General features: G+C 36.0%; 1 protein-coding gene across 1 annotated transcript in view; it reads left to right on the forward strand.

The window, feature by feature from the left end:
* The window catches only part of LOC128231342 (leucine-rich repeat protein soc-2 homolog), a 33,037-nt gene extending 16,474 nt beyond the window's left edge, over nucleotides 1-16,563 (forward strand). Inside the window, exons 14-19 of the mRNA XM_052944024.1 lie at nucleotides 253-377; nucleotides 757-844; nucleotides 4,190-4,259; nucleotides 4,524-4,591; nucleotides 4,959-5,128; nucleotides 10,942-16,563. Coding sequence (XP_052799984.1) covers nucleotides 253-377; nucleotides 757-844; nucleotides 4,190-4,259; nucleotides 4,524-4,591; nucleotides 4,959-5,128; nucleotides 10,942-10,977 — 557 coding nt within the window. The 3' untranslated portion in view covers nucleotides 10,978-16,563. The remainder of the gene's footprint in view (nucleotides 1-252; nucleotides 378-756; nucleotides 845-4,189; nucleotides 4,260-4,523; nucleotides 4,592-4,958; nucleotides 5,129-10,941) is intronic.
* The last annotated feature ends 2,189 nt before the right edge of the window (nucleotides 16,564-18,752 follow it).

The following is an 18,752-nucleotide window of genomic DNA, read 5'->3' on the forward strand; positions in this document are numbered from 1 at the left end:
TTCTACTAGGTGACTTTGAAAATAAGGATCTTCATAACAGACTAAATGGCAACTCAGGATGGCGTGAAACATCAGATAACATGAGGTTTTAGGTCAGACCGTGGCGTCTTCTGAGTTATCACAGTTTAACTGTACCTTTAATCTGAAGTCTGTATGGTTATTTTTTTAAAGAAACAATGCTTTTGGACAATTATTTCTATAAAAATGTCTAAAAATGAAATAACTTGCATCTAAAAATCAATGTTTGTACAGATATTGGACAGTGGACAAACATGGTTGAGCTGAACCTGGGTACCAATCAGCTCACTCGCATTCCTGACGACATCCAGAACCTTGAGAAACTCGAAGTCCTCATCCTTAGTAATAACTTGTTAAAGGTATGTACAAACATTTACATCATTGATCATGAATAATTGGTTCATAAAAGGGTTATGTCTAGGGGTAAAGGTGTCAATCCTTACCAAAGGGGTCATGGGTTCAAGCTACATCAGGGGTCGTATTCTCTTGGCATCTCAAAAGAACGCCTGTTCTGGTTTCTAAACAGGAAGCAGGCTCAAGTGGGATTATATCAGCTTATACTTGTCTGAATAATTGAGCTATAATCTATTAGTAATACAGAAAATTGTTTGTAGTATTTCAATTTCCATTTAAGATATTACATTCTTGACCCTTCCCTTGAGGTTGTTTTCATTTTTGGCATTACTCCATATCAGAGTTTAGAATTGTGTATTCATGTGCTTTGAAATTCTGTTTCAGAGACTTCCAGCTTCAATAGGAAACTTAAAAAAGCTGCAAGTTTTAGATTTAGAAGAAAATAAATTAGAATCCCTCCCACAAGAAGTAGGTAAGTCAAAGTATTTAAAGGTAGACATATCATTTTCCTATTTCTGTTTAGGTAAGTCTAAGTATTTGAAGGTAGATAGATAATGTCTTCCTATTTCTATGTAGGTTCCTGCAAGTGTCAGAGTATATAAAGATACAATTATTGTCTTTTTATTTCTGTGTGGGTAAGTGCGAGTATTTTCTATTTCTATGTAGGTTCGTTTAAGTGTCAGAGTATTTAAAGATATACAACTATTGTCTTCCTATTTCTGTGTGGGTTGGCCCGAGTATCAATAAAGACATACAATTGCTGTCTTCCTATTTCTCTGTAGGTTACACAGATTATTTAAAGATAGGCAACTAATGTTTTCATATTTTTGTGTAGGCAAGTCCGAGTATTTGAAGATAGACAACTATTGTCTTCCTATTTCTGTGTAGGTCAGTCAGAGTATTTGACTGTAGCCAACTATTGTCTACCTATTTCTGTGTAGGTCAGTCAGAGTATTTGACTGTAGCCAACTATTGTCTACCTATTTCTGTGTAGGTCAGTCAGAGTATTTGACTGAAGCCAACTATTGTCTTCCTATTTCTGTGTAGGTCAGTCAGAGTATTTGACTGTAGCCAACTATTGTCTTCCTATTTCTGTGTAGGTCAGTCAGAGTATTTGACTGTAGACAACTATTGTCTACCTATTTCTGTGTAGGTCAGTCAGAGTATTTGACTGTAGCCAACTATTGTCTACCTATTTCTGTGTAGGTCAGTCAGAGTATTTGACTGTAGCCAACTATTGTCTTCCTATTTCTGTGTAGGTCAGTCAGAGTATTTGACTGTAGACAACTATTGTCTACCTATTTCTGTGTAGGTCAGTCAGAGTATTTGACTGTAGCCAACTATTGTCTACCTATTTCTGTGTAGGTCAGTCAGAGTATTTGACTGTAGCCAACTATTGTCTTCCTATTTCTGTGTAGGTCAGTCAGAGTATTTGACTGTAGACAACTATTGTCTACCTATTTCTGTGTAGGTCAGTCAGAGTATTTGACTGTAGCCAACTATTGTCTACCTATTTCTGTGTAGGTCAGTCAGAGTATTTGACTGTAGCCAACTATTGTCTTCCTATTTTTGTGTAGGTCAGTCAGAGTATTTGACTGTAGCCAACTATTGTCTACCTATTTCTGTGTAGGTCAGTCAGAGTATTTGACTGTAGACAACTATTGTCTTCCTATTTCTGTGTAGGTCAGTCAGAGTATTTGACTGTAGCCAACTATTGTCTACCTATTTCTGTGTAGGTCAGTCAGAGTATTTGACTGTAGCCAACTATTGTCTACCTATTTCTGTGTAGGTCAGTCAGAGTATTTGACTGTAGCCAACTATTGTCTACCTATTTCTGTGTAGGTCAGTCAGAGTATTTGACTGTAGCCAACTATTGTCTTCCTATTTTTGTGTAGGTCAGTCAGAGTATTTGACTGTAGCCAACTATTGTCTTCCTATTTCTGTGTAGGTCAGTCAGAGTATTTGACTGTAGCCAACTATTGTCTTTCTATTTTTGTGTAGGTCAGTCAGAGTATTTGACTGTAGCCAACTATTGTCTACCTATTTCTGTGTAGGTCAGTCAGAGTATTTGACTGTAGCCAACTATTGTCTACCTATTTCTGTGTAGGTCAGTCAGAGTATTTGACTGTAGCCAACTATTGTCTTCCTATTTCTGTGTAGGTCAGTCAGAGTATTTGACTGTAGACAACTATTGTCTACCTATTTCTGTGTAGGTCAGTCAGAGTATTTGACTGTAGCCAACTATTGTCTACCTATTTCTGTGTAGGTCAGTCAGAGTATTTGACTGTAGCCAACTATTGTCTTCCTATTTTTGTGTAGGTCAGTCAGAGTATTTGACTGTAGCCAACTATTGTCTACCTATTTCTGTGTAGGTCAGTCAGAGTATTTGACTGTAGCCAACTATTGTCTTCCTATTTTTGTGTAGGTCAGTCAGAGTATTTGACTGTAGCCAACTATTGTCTACCTATTTCTGTGTAGGTCAGTCAGAGTATTTGACTGTAGCCAACTATTGTCTACCTATTTCTGTGTAGGTCAGTCAGAGTATTTGACTGTAGCCAACTATTGTCTTCCTATTTCTGTGTAGGTCAGTCAGAGTATTTGACTGTAGCCAACTATTGTCTACCTATTTCTGTGTAGGTCAGTCAGAGTATTTGACTGTAGCCAACTATTGTCTACCTATTTCTGTGTAGGTCAGTCAGAGTATTTGACTGTAGCCAACTATTGTCTACCTATTTCTGTGTAGGTCAGTCAGAGTATTTGACTGTAGCCAACTATTGTCTACCTATTTCTGTGTAGGTCAGTCAGAGTATTTGACTGTAGCCAACTATTGTCTTCCTAATTTTGTGTAGGTCAGTCAGAGTATTTGACTGTAGCCAACTATTGTCTACCTATTTCTGTGTAGGTCAGTCAGAGTATTTGACTGTAGACAACTATTGTCTTCCTATTTTTGTGTAGGTCAGTCAGAGTATTTGACTGTAGCCAACTATTGTCTACCTATTTCTGTGTAGGTCAGTCAGAGTATTTGACTGTAGCCAACTATTGTCTTCCTTTTTTTTTGTAGGTCAGTCAGAGTTTTTGACTGTAGCCAACTATTGTCTACCTATTTCTGTGTAGGTCAGTCAGAGTATTTGACTGTAGCCAACTATTGTCTACCTATTTCTGTGTAGGTCAGTCAGAGTATTTGACTGTAGCCAACTATTGTCTACCTATTTCTGTGTAGGTCAGTCAGAGTATTTGACTGTAGCCAACTATTGTCTTCCTATTTCTGTGTAGGTCAGTCAGAGTATTTGACTGTAGCCAACTATTGTCTTCCTATTTTTGTGTAGGTCAGTCAGAGTATTTGACTGTAGCCAACTATTGTCTACCTATTTCTGTGTAGGTCAGTCAGAGTATTTGACTGTAGACAACTATTGTCTTCCTATTTTTGTGTAGGTCAGTCAGAGTATTTGACTGTAGCCAACTATTGTCTACCTATTTCTGTGTAGGTCAGTCAGAGTATTTGACTGTAGCCAACTATTGTCTACCTATTTCTGTGTAGGTCAGTCAGAGTATTTGACTGTAGCCAACTATTGTCTTCCTATTTTTGTGTAGGTCAGTCAGAGAATTTCACTGTAGACAACTATTGTCTTCCTATTTCTGTTTAGGAGTAATGTCCATTTGTCTTGTGAAATCCAAGCATCACAATATGATAGATTTGGTTTATTTACACATGTTTTCCTTTCAAAGAAATCAGCATTTTTTACAGGCTATTTAAATCTTTCTTTGTCTATATACATGTAGTTGCTTAAGCATTCAAGTTTATGTTTGGTTGTTTCAGGCCAATTGCGAGAGTTAAGGAGATTAATAGTACAGACAAATCAACTGACCTCATTACCAAGAGCAATTGGGTAACACACTTACATGTTAACATATAAATTCATAATATTAAGCTTTTATAGAGTAAGTCAAAATATTTTTCGTAACATATTTGAAGGAACTACGCTATAACATTTGCAATGTACAATTTTGAAAGGTGACAAGTGGTAACACCTGAATTGACCTGAAATACTAGAGAAATGATGAGAATCCTTATATTTTCTTATTAAAGTTGGAAGTAAGGAATCCAATAAGAAACTGAGTTTATTAACCTAGTGTTTTTTATTCCATTTCAGGTGTTTAAGTAACTTACAATACTTAGGTGCTGGGGAAAACCACCTCTCTTCCATACCCACAGAAATAGGTAAGAAAAAAGCCATATTTTATAATGTCCTGGAATCTTACATGTGAAGTAAACATGTACATGCCCTTTGTGAATCCACACTTAATTGAGTCCACATTTAATTCTTATACTTGAGAAACTGAGTCAAAAATCGAATTCAACTATAAACTGACTTAGAAAGCTGTTTTGTTGACTGAATTTTATATTTATTTTAAGTTATTTGAATGATCTGCAAAATAATGCAGATTTCTGAATGTTGACAAGTTTGCTCTGGAATTACATCACTTAAAATATTTGCAAAATATTGGTGCTGGTAATAATCTCAAAATGTCAAGAATGATTTAAGACTTTGTGTGAGTTTGATTGAATATCAGTCGATTTTTTGCAGGTGCTCTAGAAAGTTTAGAATCCTTGTACATAAATGACAATGCAGAACTCCACTCCTTGCCGTATGAGCTAGCTCTCTGCTATAATCTGCAAATTATGAGCATTGAGAACTGCCCGCTTAGTAAACTTCCTCCTGAAATAGTTGCAAGGGGCCCCTCATTAGTTATACAAGTAAGTATTCTTCATAATTATATAAGATGAAAAGGTTTTAAAAATATTCAAAATTGTAATTCGAAGATGTTGATACTTAGTGTGAGATATTATCAGATATTAGATTCTTATACTTACATGGATGAAATGTTTGATTTTTAGCTCACCTGTCACGTAGTGACAAGGTGAGCTTTTGTGATCACTCTTCGTCCGTCCGTCCGTCCGTTCACAATTGCTTGTGAACACAATAGAGGTGACAATTTTGACCTAATCTTTATGAAACTTGGTCAGACTGATCATCTCTATAAAATCTAGGTCAAGTTCGATATTGGGTCATCTGGGGTCAAAAACTAGGTCACTAGGTCAATTAGTAGAAAAACCTTGTGAACACAATAGAGGTCACAATTTTAGCCTAATCTCAATGCAACTTGGTCAGAATGGTCATCTCTATAAAATCTAGGTCAAGTTCGATATTGGGTCATCCGCAGTCAATAATAAGGTCACTAGGTCAATTAGTAGAAAAACCTTGTGAACACAATATAGGTCACAATTTTAGCCTAATCTCAATGCAACTTGGTCAGAATGATCATCTCTATAAAATGTAGGTCAAGTTCGATATTGGGTCATCCGCGGTCAACAACTAGGTCACTAGGTCAATTAGTACAAAAACCTTGTGAACACAATAGAGGTCACAATTTTAGCCTAATCTCAATGCAAGTTGGTCAGAATAATCATCTCTATAAAATCTAGGTCAAGTTCGATATTGGGTCATCCGCAGTCAATAACTAGGTCACTAGGTCAATTATTAGAAAAACCTTGTGAACACAACAGAGGTCACAATTTTGACCTAATCTTTATGAAACTTGGTCAGACTGATCATCTCTATGAAATCTAGGTCAAGTTCGTTATTGGGTCATCTGGGGTCAAAAACTAGGTCAGTAGGTCAATTAGTAGAAATACCTTGTGAACACATTAGAGGTCACAATTTTAGCCTAATCTCAATGCAACTTGGTCAGAATGATCATCTCTATAAAATCTAGGTCAAGTTCGATATTGGGTCATCCGCGGTCAATAACAAGGTCACTAGGTCAATTAGTAGAAAAACCTTGTGAACACAATAGAGGTCACAATTTTAGCCTAATCTCAATGCAAATTGGTCAGAATGATCATCCCTGTAAAATGTAGGTCAAGTTTGATATTGGGTCATTCACGGTCAATAACTAGGTCACTAGGTCAATTAGTACAAAAACCTTGTGAACACAATAGAGGTCACAATTTTAGCCTAATCTCAATGCAACTTGGTCAGAATGATCATCTCTATAAAATCTAGGTCAAGTTCGATATTGGGTCATCCGCGGTCAATAACTAGGTCACTAGGTCAATTAGTTCAAAAACCTTGTGAACACAATAGAGGTCACAATTTTAGGCTAATCTTAATGCAACTTGGTCAGAATGATCATCTCTATAAAATCTGGGTCAAGTTCGATATTGGGTCATACGCAGTCAATAACTAGGTCACTAGGTCAATTATTAGAAAAACCTTGTGAACAAAATAGAGGTCACAATTTTAGCCTTATCTTAATGAAACTTGGTCAGAATGATCATCTTAACATAAGCTAGGTCAATTTCCATATTGGGTCAACCCAGGTCAAAAACTAGGTCACTAGGTCAATTAGTAGGAAAACCTTGTGAACACAATAGAGGTCACAATTTTAGCCTAATCTCAATGCAACTTGGTCAGAATGATCATCTCTATAAAATGTAGGTCAAGTTCGATATTGGGTCATCCGCGGTCAACAACTAGGTCACTAGGTCAATTAGTACAAAAACCTTGTGAACACAATAGAGGTCACAATTTTAGCCTAATCTCAATGCAAGTTGGTCAGAATAATCATCTCTATAAAATCTAGGTCAAGTTCGATATTGGGTCATCCGCAGTCAATAACTAGGTCACTAGGTCAATTATTAGAAAAACCTTGTGAACACAACAGAGGTCACAATTTTGACCTAATCTTTATGAAACTTGGTCAGACTGATCATCTCTATGAAATCTAGGTCAAGTTCGTTATTGGGTCATCTGGGGTCAAAAACTAGGTCAGTAGGTCAATTAGTAGAAATACCTTGTGAACACATTAGAGGTCACAATTTTAGCCTAATCTCAATGCAACTTGGTCAGAATGATCATCTCTATAAAATCTAGGTCAAGTTCGATATTGGGTCATCCGCGGTCAATAACAAGGTCACTAGGTCAATTAGTAGAAAAACCTTGTGAACACAATAGAGGTCACAATTTTAGCCTAATCTCAATGCAAATTGGTCAGAATGATCATCGCTGTAAAATGTAGGTCAAGTTTGATATTGGGTCATTCACGGTCAATAACTAGGTCACTAGGTCAATTAGTACAAAAACCTTGTGAACACAATAGAGGTCACAATTTTAGCCTAATCTCAATGCAACTTGGTCAGAATGATCATCTCTATAAAATCTAGGTCAAGTTCGATATTGGGTCATCCGCGGTCAATAACTAGGTCACTAGGTCAATTAGTACAAAAACCTTGTGAACACAATAGAGGTCACAATTTTAGGCTAATCTTAATGCAACTTGGTCAGAATGATCATCTCTATAAAATCTGGGTCAAGTTCGATATTGGGTCATACGCAGTCAATAACTAGGTCACTAGGTCAATTATTAGAAAAACCTTGTGAACAAAATAGAGGTCACAATTTTAGCCTTATCTGAATGAAACTTGGTCAGAATGATCATCTTAACATAACCTAGGTCAAGTTCCATATTGGGTCAACCCGGGTCAAAAACTAGGTCACTAGGTCAATTAGTAGAAAAACCTTGTGAACACAATAGAGGTCACAATTTTAGGCTTAACTCAATCCAACTTGGTCAGAATGATCATCTCTAGAAAAATATAGGTCAAGTTCGATATTGGGTCATTCGCGGTCAATAACTAGGTCACTAGGTCAATTAGTATAAAAACCTTGTGAACACAATAGAGGTCACAACTTAAGCCTAATCTAAATGTAACTTGGTCAGAATGATCATCTCTATAAAATCTAGGTCAAGTTCGATATTGGGTCATTTACCGTCAATAACTAGGTCAATAGGTCAATTAGTAGAAAAACCTTGTGAACACAATAGAGGTCACAATTTTAGCCTAATGTTAATGCAACTTGGTCAGAATGATCATCTCTATAAAATCTGGGTCATGTTCGATATTGGGTCATCCGCAGTCAATAACTAGGTCACTAGGTCAGATATTAGAAAAACCTTATGAACACAATAGAGGTCACAATTTTAGCCTAATCTTTATGAAACTTGGTCAGACTGATCATCTTTATAAAATCTAGGTCAAGTTCCACATTGGGTCATCCGCGGTCAATAACTAGGTCACTAGGTCAGATAGTAAAAAAACCTTGTGAACACAATAGAGGTCACAATTTTAGCCTAATCTTAATAAAACTTGGTCAGAATGATCATCTTAACATAAGCTAGGTCAAGTTCCATATTGGGTCAACCCAGGTCAAAAACTAGGTCACTAGGTAAATTAGTAGAAAAACCTTGTGAACACAATAGAGGTCACAATTTTAGCCTAATCTCAATGCAACTTGGTCAGAATGATCATTGCTATAAAATGTAGGTCGAGTTTGATATTGGGTCATTCACGGTCAATAACTAGGTCACTAGGTCAATTAGTACAAAAACCTTGTGAACACAATAGAGGTCACAATTTTAGCCTAATCTCAATGCAACTTGGTCAGAATGATCATCTCTATAAAATCTAGGTCAAGTTCGATATTGGGTCATCTGCGGTCAATAACTAGGTCACTAGGTCAATTAGTACAAAAACCTTGTGAACACAATAGAGGTCACAATTTTAGGCTAATCTTAATGCAACTTGGTCAGAATGATCATCTCTATAAAATCTGGGTCAAGTTCGATATTGGGTCATACGCAGTCAATAACTAGGTCACTAGGTCAATTATTAGAAAAACCTTGTGAACAAAATAGAGGTCACAATTTTAGCCTTATCTGAATGAAACTTGGTCAGAATGATCATCTTAACATAACCTAGGTCAAGTTCCATATTGGGTCAACCCGGGTCAAAAACTAGGTCACTAGGTCAATTAGTAGAAAAACCTTGTGAACACAATAGAGGTCACAATTTTAGGCTTAACTCAATCCAACTTGGTCAGAATGATCATCTCTAGAAAAATATAGGTCAAGTTCGATATTGGTTCATTCGCGGTCAATAACTAGGTCACTAGGTCAATTAGTATAAAAACCTTGTGAACACAATAGAGGTCACAACTTAAGCCTAATCTAAATGTAACTTGGTCAGAATGATCATCTCTATAAAATCTAGGTCAAGTTCGATATTGGGTCATTTACCGTCAATAACTAGGTCAATAGGTCAATTAGTAGAAAAACCTTGTGAACACAATAGAGGTCACAATTTTAGCCTAATGTTAATGCAACTTGGTCAGAATGATCATCTCTATAAAATCTGGGTCATGTTCGATATTGGGTCATCCGCAGTCAATAACTAGGTCACTAGGTCAGATATTAGAAAAACCTTATGAACACAATAGAGGTCACAATTTTAGCCTAATCTTTATGAAACTTGGTCAGACTGATCATCTTTATAAAATCTAGGTCAAGTTCCACATTGGGTCATCCGCGGTCAATAACTAGGTCACTAGGTCAGATAGTAAAAAAACCTTGTGAACACAATAGAGGTCACAATTTTAGCCTAATCTTAATGAAACTTGGTCAGAATGATCATCTTAACATAAGCTAGGTCAAGTTCCATATTGGGTCAACCCAGGTCAAAAACTAGGTCACTAGGTAAATTAGTAGAAAAACCTTGTGAACACAATAGAGGTCACAATTTTAGGCTTATCTCAATTCAACTTGGTCAGAATGATCATCTCTAGAACAATATAGGTCAAGTTCGATATTGGGTCATTCGCGGTCAATAACTAGGTCACTAGGTCAATTAGTAGAAAAACCTTGTGATCACAACAGAGGTCACAACTTAAGCCTAATCTTAATGTTACTTGGTCAGAATGATCATCTCTATAAAATCTAGGTCAAGTTCGATATTGGGTCAATTACCGTCAATAACTAGGTCACTAGGTCAATTAGTAGAAAAACCTTGTGAACACAATAGAGGTCACAATTTTAGCCTAATGTTAATGCAACTTGGTCAGAATGATCATCTCTATAAAATCTGGGTCATGTTCGATATTGGGTCATCCGCGGTCAATAACTAGGTCACTAGGTCAGATATTAGAAAAACCTTATGAACACAATAGAGGTCACAATTTTAGCCTAATCTTAATGCAACTTGGTCAGAATGATCATTTCTATAACATCTAGGTCAAGTTCGACATTGATCCATCCGCGGTCAATAACTAGGTCACTAGGTCAATTAGTAAAAAAACCTTGTGAACACAATAGAGATCACAATTTTAGCCTAATCTTAATGAAACTTGGACAGAATGATCATCTTAACATATGCTAGGTCAGGTTCGATATTGGGTCAACCCGGGTCAAAAACTAGGTCACTAGGTCAATTCATTGGATCTTTATGATAATAGGTCAGAATGTTCACTTTATTTAGCAAAGCTACAGGTGAGCGATACAGGGCCATCATGGCCCTCTTGTTTATTACATCTGTCGAAAAAAACTTTAGGAAATATTGATATGATTCATTTGTTTTTTTTATTTTAAGTTGTTTACTTCTATTTAAATTAATGCCCAAGTTCTTTAATCTGTACAAGATAAATGAAGATTTTAAATGTTTACATATTTTTGCAGTTTTTGAAAATGAACGGACAGTATTGCCAAATGTGAGATGAACGCTGACAGTTTTGTGATATGTGTTGCCATGACAACAGTTTATAGTGCTCTGATTCATGGGATTTGCAAGCCAAGTCCCAGGATTTACATTGTGGATGTAAAGGCTTGTCCATTGAGAGTTGGAGGATATACACAGCCACATACAAAGGATATCCCTGTGGTGAAGAACATAAAATGTGCGTGGCCATTTCCTCGCTTCATTTCTATTTCTGTGTGAACACTCACAGTTGTGGAAGAAGCCCTGCATTAAAATTCCAGCCACCTGTTTTCAGTGAAGTGAGATACTCCATGACTGTTGAGGTTGTTAGTGTTTTTGTGTTTACAAGCTGTTCCATCATGTTGTTAGTTTCCATGGTTTCGAGAACTGAGCTGTTCTCCATACCAGACTGTACTCACTGTTCATGTTGTTTAGAATCATCATGTTCTGAATATTCAGTCATGTTTGCAACATTAAAAGTAATTAGTTAAAGTATTTCAGTGGACTGAACAGACCTTTTATATTGAAAATGTGTTCAATGTGCATATTTCGTTTTAAGTAACATAAAATGTGATTGTTGAATTTTTATTGCATAAATTTAGTTTTTATACCCCCACAAGCGAAGTTTGAAGGGGTATATAGGAGTGAGCTTGTCGGTCGGTCTGTCGGTTTTCATGGTTTCTGGACGATAACTCATGAAAGGCTAGACAGATTTGAAAAAATTTTGGTACACAGGTGTAACATCAGAAGATACAGGTCAAGTTCGATATTGGGGCTGGTGGGGCCAAGGTCAAGGTCACTATTACTAAAAATAGAAAAACGGTTTCCGGACGATAACTCATGAAAGGCTAGACAGGTTTGAACAATTTTTGGTACACAGGTGTAACATCAGAAGATGTAGGTCAAGTTCGATATTGGGGCTGGTGGGGCCAAGGTCAAGGTCATTGTTACTAAAAATAGAAAAACGGATTCCGGACGATAACTCATGAAAGGCTTGACAGATTTGAACAATTTTTGGTACACAGGTGTAACATCAGAAGATACAGGTCAAGTTCGATATTGGGGCTGGTGGGGCCAAGGTCAAGGTCACTGTTACTAAAAATAGAAAAACTGTTTCCGGACGATAAATCATGAAAGGCTTGACAGATTTGAACAATTTTTGGTACACAGGTGTAACATCAGAAGATACAGGTCAAGTTCGATATTTGGGCTGGTGGGGCCAAGGTCAAGGTCACTGTTACTAAAAATAGAAAAATGGTTTCCGGACGATAAATCATGAAAGGCTAGTTTTTCTTGTCAGCAGTGTAACTTCTAAATTACTTAACAGATTTAAATAAAACAATACATGCATGATAAAAGAAGATGCAGGTTGCAGTAACCTTGGAGTTATGGCCTCTTTTCAAAGGAATGGTTTGCCATTCCTGTGTCCAGGTGGCATTTGGGGGTATTCGTCACTCCTGTGACAGCTCTAGTTACCGGTAACTTGAGAAGTAATAACAATACATTGGCTGACTATTTGGATAGACATAATCTTACATTCCTTCTTAATTTTTGGTTTTAAAGTACAATTTGAATTAGGAATGATGAATTGTGGGCAATATTTAGGATTTTTGTGCCATAAATTTACACATCTCGACATACAAGAAATATGCAAAATGTTATAATTATCAAAGGTTGCATGTTTTGTTAGGATAAGTTGATATCTGTTCATTGAATTTAATTTGATACATGATTGTTATCAATGTTAATCTGTATGTTTTGTTATTACTTAGGGTATAAATACAACTTAAGGTTATAAAATATTTTGATGGAATGTTTGAATTCTTATTTTCTCATTCAAATTTTGTTACGGTATGCTTAACTCCGGCCTGCATTTCAAACTTTTATTAAAACAACTGATTTTGTTTTTTTGTTAACCTATGCATGCTATGAAGAGCCATACAATATTTTTAATAATCATGCTTTATTGAACTTTCACTGAAATCATTGAGTTTTAGTGATATATAATTAATATGTGAAAATGTGTTGTCCGTATATTTTCGTTGTCATCATTTTATTTGGGGAGTTTTATGACTTCAAGTTCTGTGTTATTTTTCTGTGGAGGCCAAGACAGAGTCTACTCCCTCCAATTGTAGTTAACAATACACAGAGATGTCAAAGTTGAGGATTAATCCGGGAATTAGGATTGAAAGCTTTCAATTCCAGACTATCCTTCTGTTGTAATGTTTGTTTTTGCTGGACATTTTCAGTTAAACAGTAAGGAGTACCTAAAAAAAATTAAATGGATATTTATTGGCTTAGGAAACAATTTCAACAGTTGTTATACCAGAGGTCGACCACAGCTCTCAGTGAACTGATATTGTCTTAATCTGTTAAACATTTATAAAAGATTCTGTTCACGATAGTAGGAAATACACGTGTCTTTGGTACTGTGATTGGCTGTGTTGGATCTAATTAGTCATTTATTTGATTGTACATGAGTTTTATAGGAACCTCAATCTACTCATTCAGTAACAGCCACATTCTGTGTTCAAATTTTCCTTGATTAACAGGTAATCAATATTTTTTCTTGGCAAAGAACAATGTTCTTATGATTAGTTATTTTCGCTATAAAGGCAGTAATGGTAATGACTCTAACATTTATAACTATACTTTGGAAATCATCATTTGGCTTTTGCCTTCCATACATGCAGTAACTGTTGTGCTGTTGAGTACAATAGATACTGTATTTCCCCGACTATAAGGCGATCCGCTTATAAGACGACCCCCTAACTTTGCACATGAAATCTGGCATTTTTGTCCAGACTGGTTTATAAGACGGGGTCAATTTTTAAAGCAAATCCAGCACTTGAATATCTCCAAACCTGTAGTAATGTTCAACCTAAACAGTCAATTATCAACTAAATTTGTTCAGTTGCTTGGAAGAAAATCGCTGATTTAATGTCAACTGTGAACTCTCTAATGTGGAGGTAGGTTAATAATAGAACAACGTTACTCGGTAAAGGATTTATTTAATTTTTTCGTACAGCCAAAGGTTCATTCATGTTTGTAGTAAACTCAAATATATTTGCCATGATTTGAAAGTTCTCAGACGAGGATTATTGATTTTTATTTTTCCGATCGTATGGTACATGTATGTTCTAACCAGCTTGAACGCAATCTTGGGAGTAAATGGGGTTATACGGTAAAGGCTGACCTATTTAAATACAAACCACTGCCATGCACCTTTGATGTTTACACAGCTCGTGCTGTGATGTCACAAATTGTACCGTTTGATCTGCAGCCGACAAACAAACAAATAACCATTGATGATTGCGGATAAATTAGTGTATATTAAACGATTAATGAAATGTGAATTGAAGCATGCCAGTAAGTAGGCATGATATATGCATAGCCTAATCGTAAGGAAAAAGTATGTTTTATTTCCGACATGGAAAAAATAACACAATGATTTTTTTTTCAAAATATTTTAAGTATAAAGGCAATAAAATGTATCTCCTATGATAAACAAAATACGTTTTGACCGATAACAAGCGTTTGCCAATTAGAAGATATCGAGTGTTCATCGTAGCGTAACAAAGCAGACGGTCGTCTAAATCCGATGGGTGTGATCTTGTCACTTTTATGGGGGTGTCATCAGTAGACAAATAAATCAGTCAGTCAGAAACTGTAAGGTGAATATTACTGATTCTGACTCTGTTCTTTCTAAATTTTTATAGACTCGCCTATAAGACGGGCCCCCTACTTTGAGGTTAAAAATCGGGACCCAATTTCCCCGTCTTACAGTCGAGGAAATACGGTAACACAAATACAGCTGATAAAATGCAAGGGCTTTTTGTCACAAAGTTTATAGATGTCTTGTGTGACTTTCTGTGTTGTAGCGTGTACTAGCTGCCATGTACAGTTAGCTGCTCTGTTAGCATGTTTTTGACTGGTGCTGTCTGGCTCACAGTACTGCCATTATGTTGATCACGGTGTATACTTTTGTTACATTATACTGATATTTTATGTTCAAGTCATTAGTGCTGTTCATTTTTACATTATATTTTTAATTAAGTTATTTTGCTGTTGTCCTGATGATAACTTTGTACAAAATGCTAGTTAATTGCCTGGTCTGGGCATTTGTCCAGTGATATCTCAATATGTTGATATGAGACAGTATTTTACTGTGAATGATATTACTTGAGTACATTGTGATCATGTTAGTGCTACAATTCAGACATAGCTTACATGTTGTGGAGAAAGACATAACAAATGTTCATACAATGTATGCTTTAATCCATTAATTTCTTCGAATTAATACTGTAATTATGTGTCTGTTTGTGTAGTGGTGTAGGGTTTGTGTCCCGAACAAAAGGTCACAGGTGCCAGCCCAACCAGGCACACTTCCTCACAGCCTCTCAAAATGGACACGAGGACTGCCTAGGGAACATGCTTCAGTCTTCATTTAAGATCCAAAATAAATTAGTTTAAACTGTATTTTATATCTATGAAACACATACCTCCACTGTTGGCAGTGTACTTGCATTAAGCAGTCATTAAGCTTAAGTAAAGCCACTCATATTAAATAGTAAAACATTAACATGGCAGTAAGCTATGTCTGGATTTTGCACTGTCCGAGTTTGCCTGATACTGGCTCGTTTCCATGGTAGTAAGCTATGTCTTTATTGTGCTCAGAGCTGATAATCAGTTTTGATTTTATATAGAAATTAGGTAAGCTCTTTTGTTGCTAGTGCTAGGATTTATGCAGCTACTTTCTGTACAGTATTTAGCATACTAGTGGTACATGACTACCATTTCTAAATACATGTAATTTTTCCCTGTTGAGGATACTTTTAAAAACATATTCTTCTAATTATTTAGATGTGTTATGAAATAAAATGAAATGTTAACAGTAGATGGCATTTACAAGATTATTGATTAACTACCTTTGACATGTTTTGGGGATATTTTTTGTCCTAACTTTGTTAAAACATTTATCCCAGATAGAGGATCTCAACACAAAAATAGTGTATGCTTTTTTATTGTAAACATATACTGGTATGCCGAAAAAAGAATTATTATGATAGAGCCCTCTATAAGTTGCAGTTGCAATTATATACCGTCTGATTGTCTACTCAAAATGAAACACTTTGTTTTCAAAAGATGTTCTTAAGAATAAGTTAATGGACCTGTTATATATTTTTGTCCATCAGTCCCAACATAGTATTGCATCTACCTTTTGATTTACAAGAATGGAAATCTGAAAAAGGGCACCGTGAATAAATTATATTGCTGCAGAATTGTATCACTCACTGCAATTTACGTTTGATATGTTAAAAGAAAGTCATTTGTATGAATCTTATAACTAAGAAGATATATCACATAATATGCATAATAAATTGTAGTCTCCCAAGTCAAGATATTTCGACCTTGGTTCCATTGAACTAGGGGTTATTGTTTTGTGTGTATGTTGATATGTTGCAGTAGACAGTGGGTGGCCTGTTGGTTGCTCCCTAACACACTGTCATGTAGTGCTGGTCAATCATGTTGTTGTTGTTGTTGTCAGTCATTCTGAACAGGTGTCTGGTTACAGATTGATTTAATAAAAATATGCCTTTAAAGTGTTGGTTGTCTTCATTTCTACTGCTTACATTTGGAATTTGAATTAAAGTCCAACTGATTCAAAAAAAGAAAGTTGAGATGAATACCCTACCTTCAATATAATGAAGCAGTCCTGAAAACATCAATGAAAGAGCTTTTTCAAATAATTAACAAACTTTTTTAGCTTGACTTTCTCGAAGAATAAGAAGAGCTATTCTACATCGGCTTAGAAGTGAAAGTTTTGCATGCTAGTACCATTAAGTCCTTTTCTCACCAACCACTCAGTGTTTTATTGAAATTTGAAACAAAGCTTCACAGTTAACAGACCTACTTAATTCAGCTGGTTAGGTAGCTGGCATGATCTTTTGCAAATTATGGAAAAAAATTTACTTGGATATTCTGGTCAAGTTTTGTGTGCAAGTTCCATGAGGACCATGTCTCGCTAACCACTCAATATGTTTGATTGGAACTAAAAACTAAGCTTCTTAGTCAACAGACCTACTTATTAATAAATCTGTGATACTTGCATGATTATATGCAAATTATGGCCCAGTTTAGAAATTCCAGTGAAAGTTTTGTGTGCAAGTTTCATTAAGCCATGAGGACCATGTCTCGCTAACCACTCAATATGTTTGATTGGAACTAAAAACTAAGCTTCTTAGTCAACAGACCTACTAATTAATAAATCTGTGATACTTGCATGATTATATGCAAATTATGGCCCAGTTTAGAAATTCCAGTGAAAGTTTTGTGTGCAAGTTTCATTAAGCCCATATCTCACCAACCACTCAGTGTTTGATTGCAACCTAAAACAATGCTTTATGTTCAAACGACCTTCTAAACTGAACAAGTCTGGTAACTTTTTCATATTTTAATGCAGCCTATGGCTCTTGTTCAAATTGAGGAAAACCATAAAACGAATCTTCCCGGGAACTGTGGCATCAATTTTGATGCAACTTTGCATTAAGTTTCCGGACATTTAACACACTGTTTAATGAATTCTGATCAATAGACAATATTGTAGAAACTCTTAAAAGATATCTAACAAACAGATCAGCCAGTAATTTTTCAAACTATACAGGTTCGCTATTGAGGGCCATCTCGGCCCCCTTGTTTGCTTTGATTGGTCACTAGGCTCCGTTGCACTGTTTGCACTGGTGCTACAAATGTGATTTGAATAGTCTTACAGTTGGCTCTTTTAATGGTCCATGACCATGTGTACACTAAGGTTGTTCTGATTAGAGGTGTACATGGGCTTGTGGAACATCTGCACACAGGGGTAACCAATCTGGAGGACTTCACAATGAAAATTCATCTCGCTGTAACATGCTGATGATCTGCGAGTCACCTAACAAGAATGATGCTAAAATCAAACTATAGTACAGAAAGTTGAATAATAAGGTGAAATAATCTTATGATGGTCAATTTTTGAAGCTTAATTTAGTGCTAAAATACAAAATGGATAGAACATTATACATATAGAATCTTCACAGGATCAAGTCGTAATATATTACACAATTTTATTCAACAAGGTCAGGAAATATGTAAGAAAGCAAACCTTTGGCGATCTTACAAACATTTCCTGGACTAGTTGAATAAAATTATGTATTACTAGTATATAATATAATTTTATAATGATGTGTGTCAGATTTTTTTTCAAACATGCATTACCAGTAAAGAAAAGCAAAAAGGACTCGCCTGTTTAGCTTGTTCTAGTGATGAGCTGAAAACAACAGCATTGCCATTTCCTGCGCTACATGCTTTGCAGAAATGTAGTACCCGGAATAATTTAAAACCACAGATACATTCGACAGTTTTTATGCCCCCGAAGGTGGGCATATTAAAATCGCACCGTCCGTCCGTGTGTTAGGCTCAATAACTCGTGTCCGGGCTGTAACTTTCCCTTGTATGGACAGATTTTAAAATAACTTGCCACATATGTTCCACATACCAAGACAACGTGTCGCGTGCAAGACCCATGTTCATACCTCTAAGGTCAAGGTCACACTTAGTGTTTATTCACAATGGAGCATAGGTTCTCGTGTCCGGGCTGTAACTTTCCCTTGTATGGACAGATTTTAAAATAACATGCCACATGTGTTCCACATACCAAGACGATGTGTCGCGTACAAGACCCTTGTCCCTACCTCTAAGGTCAAAGTCACACTTAGTGTTTATTCACAATGGACTGCAGCATATAAGGATATGG

This window comes from Mya arenaria, chromosome 4 (genome assembly GCF_026914265.1).
Source record: "Mya arenaria isolate MELC-2E11 chromosome 4, ASM2691426v1".
NCBI classification, from domain to species: Eukaryota; Metazoa; Mollusca; class Bivalvia; order Myida; family Myidae; genus Mya; species Mya arenaria.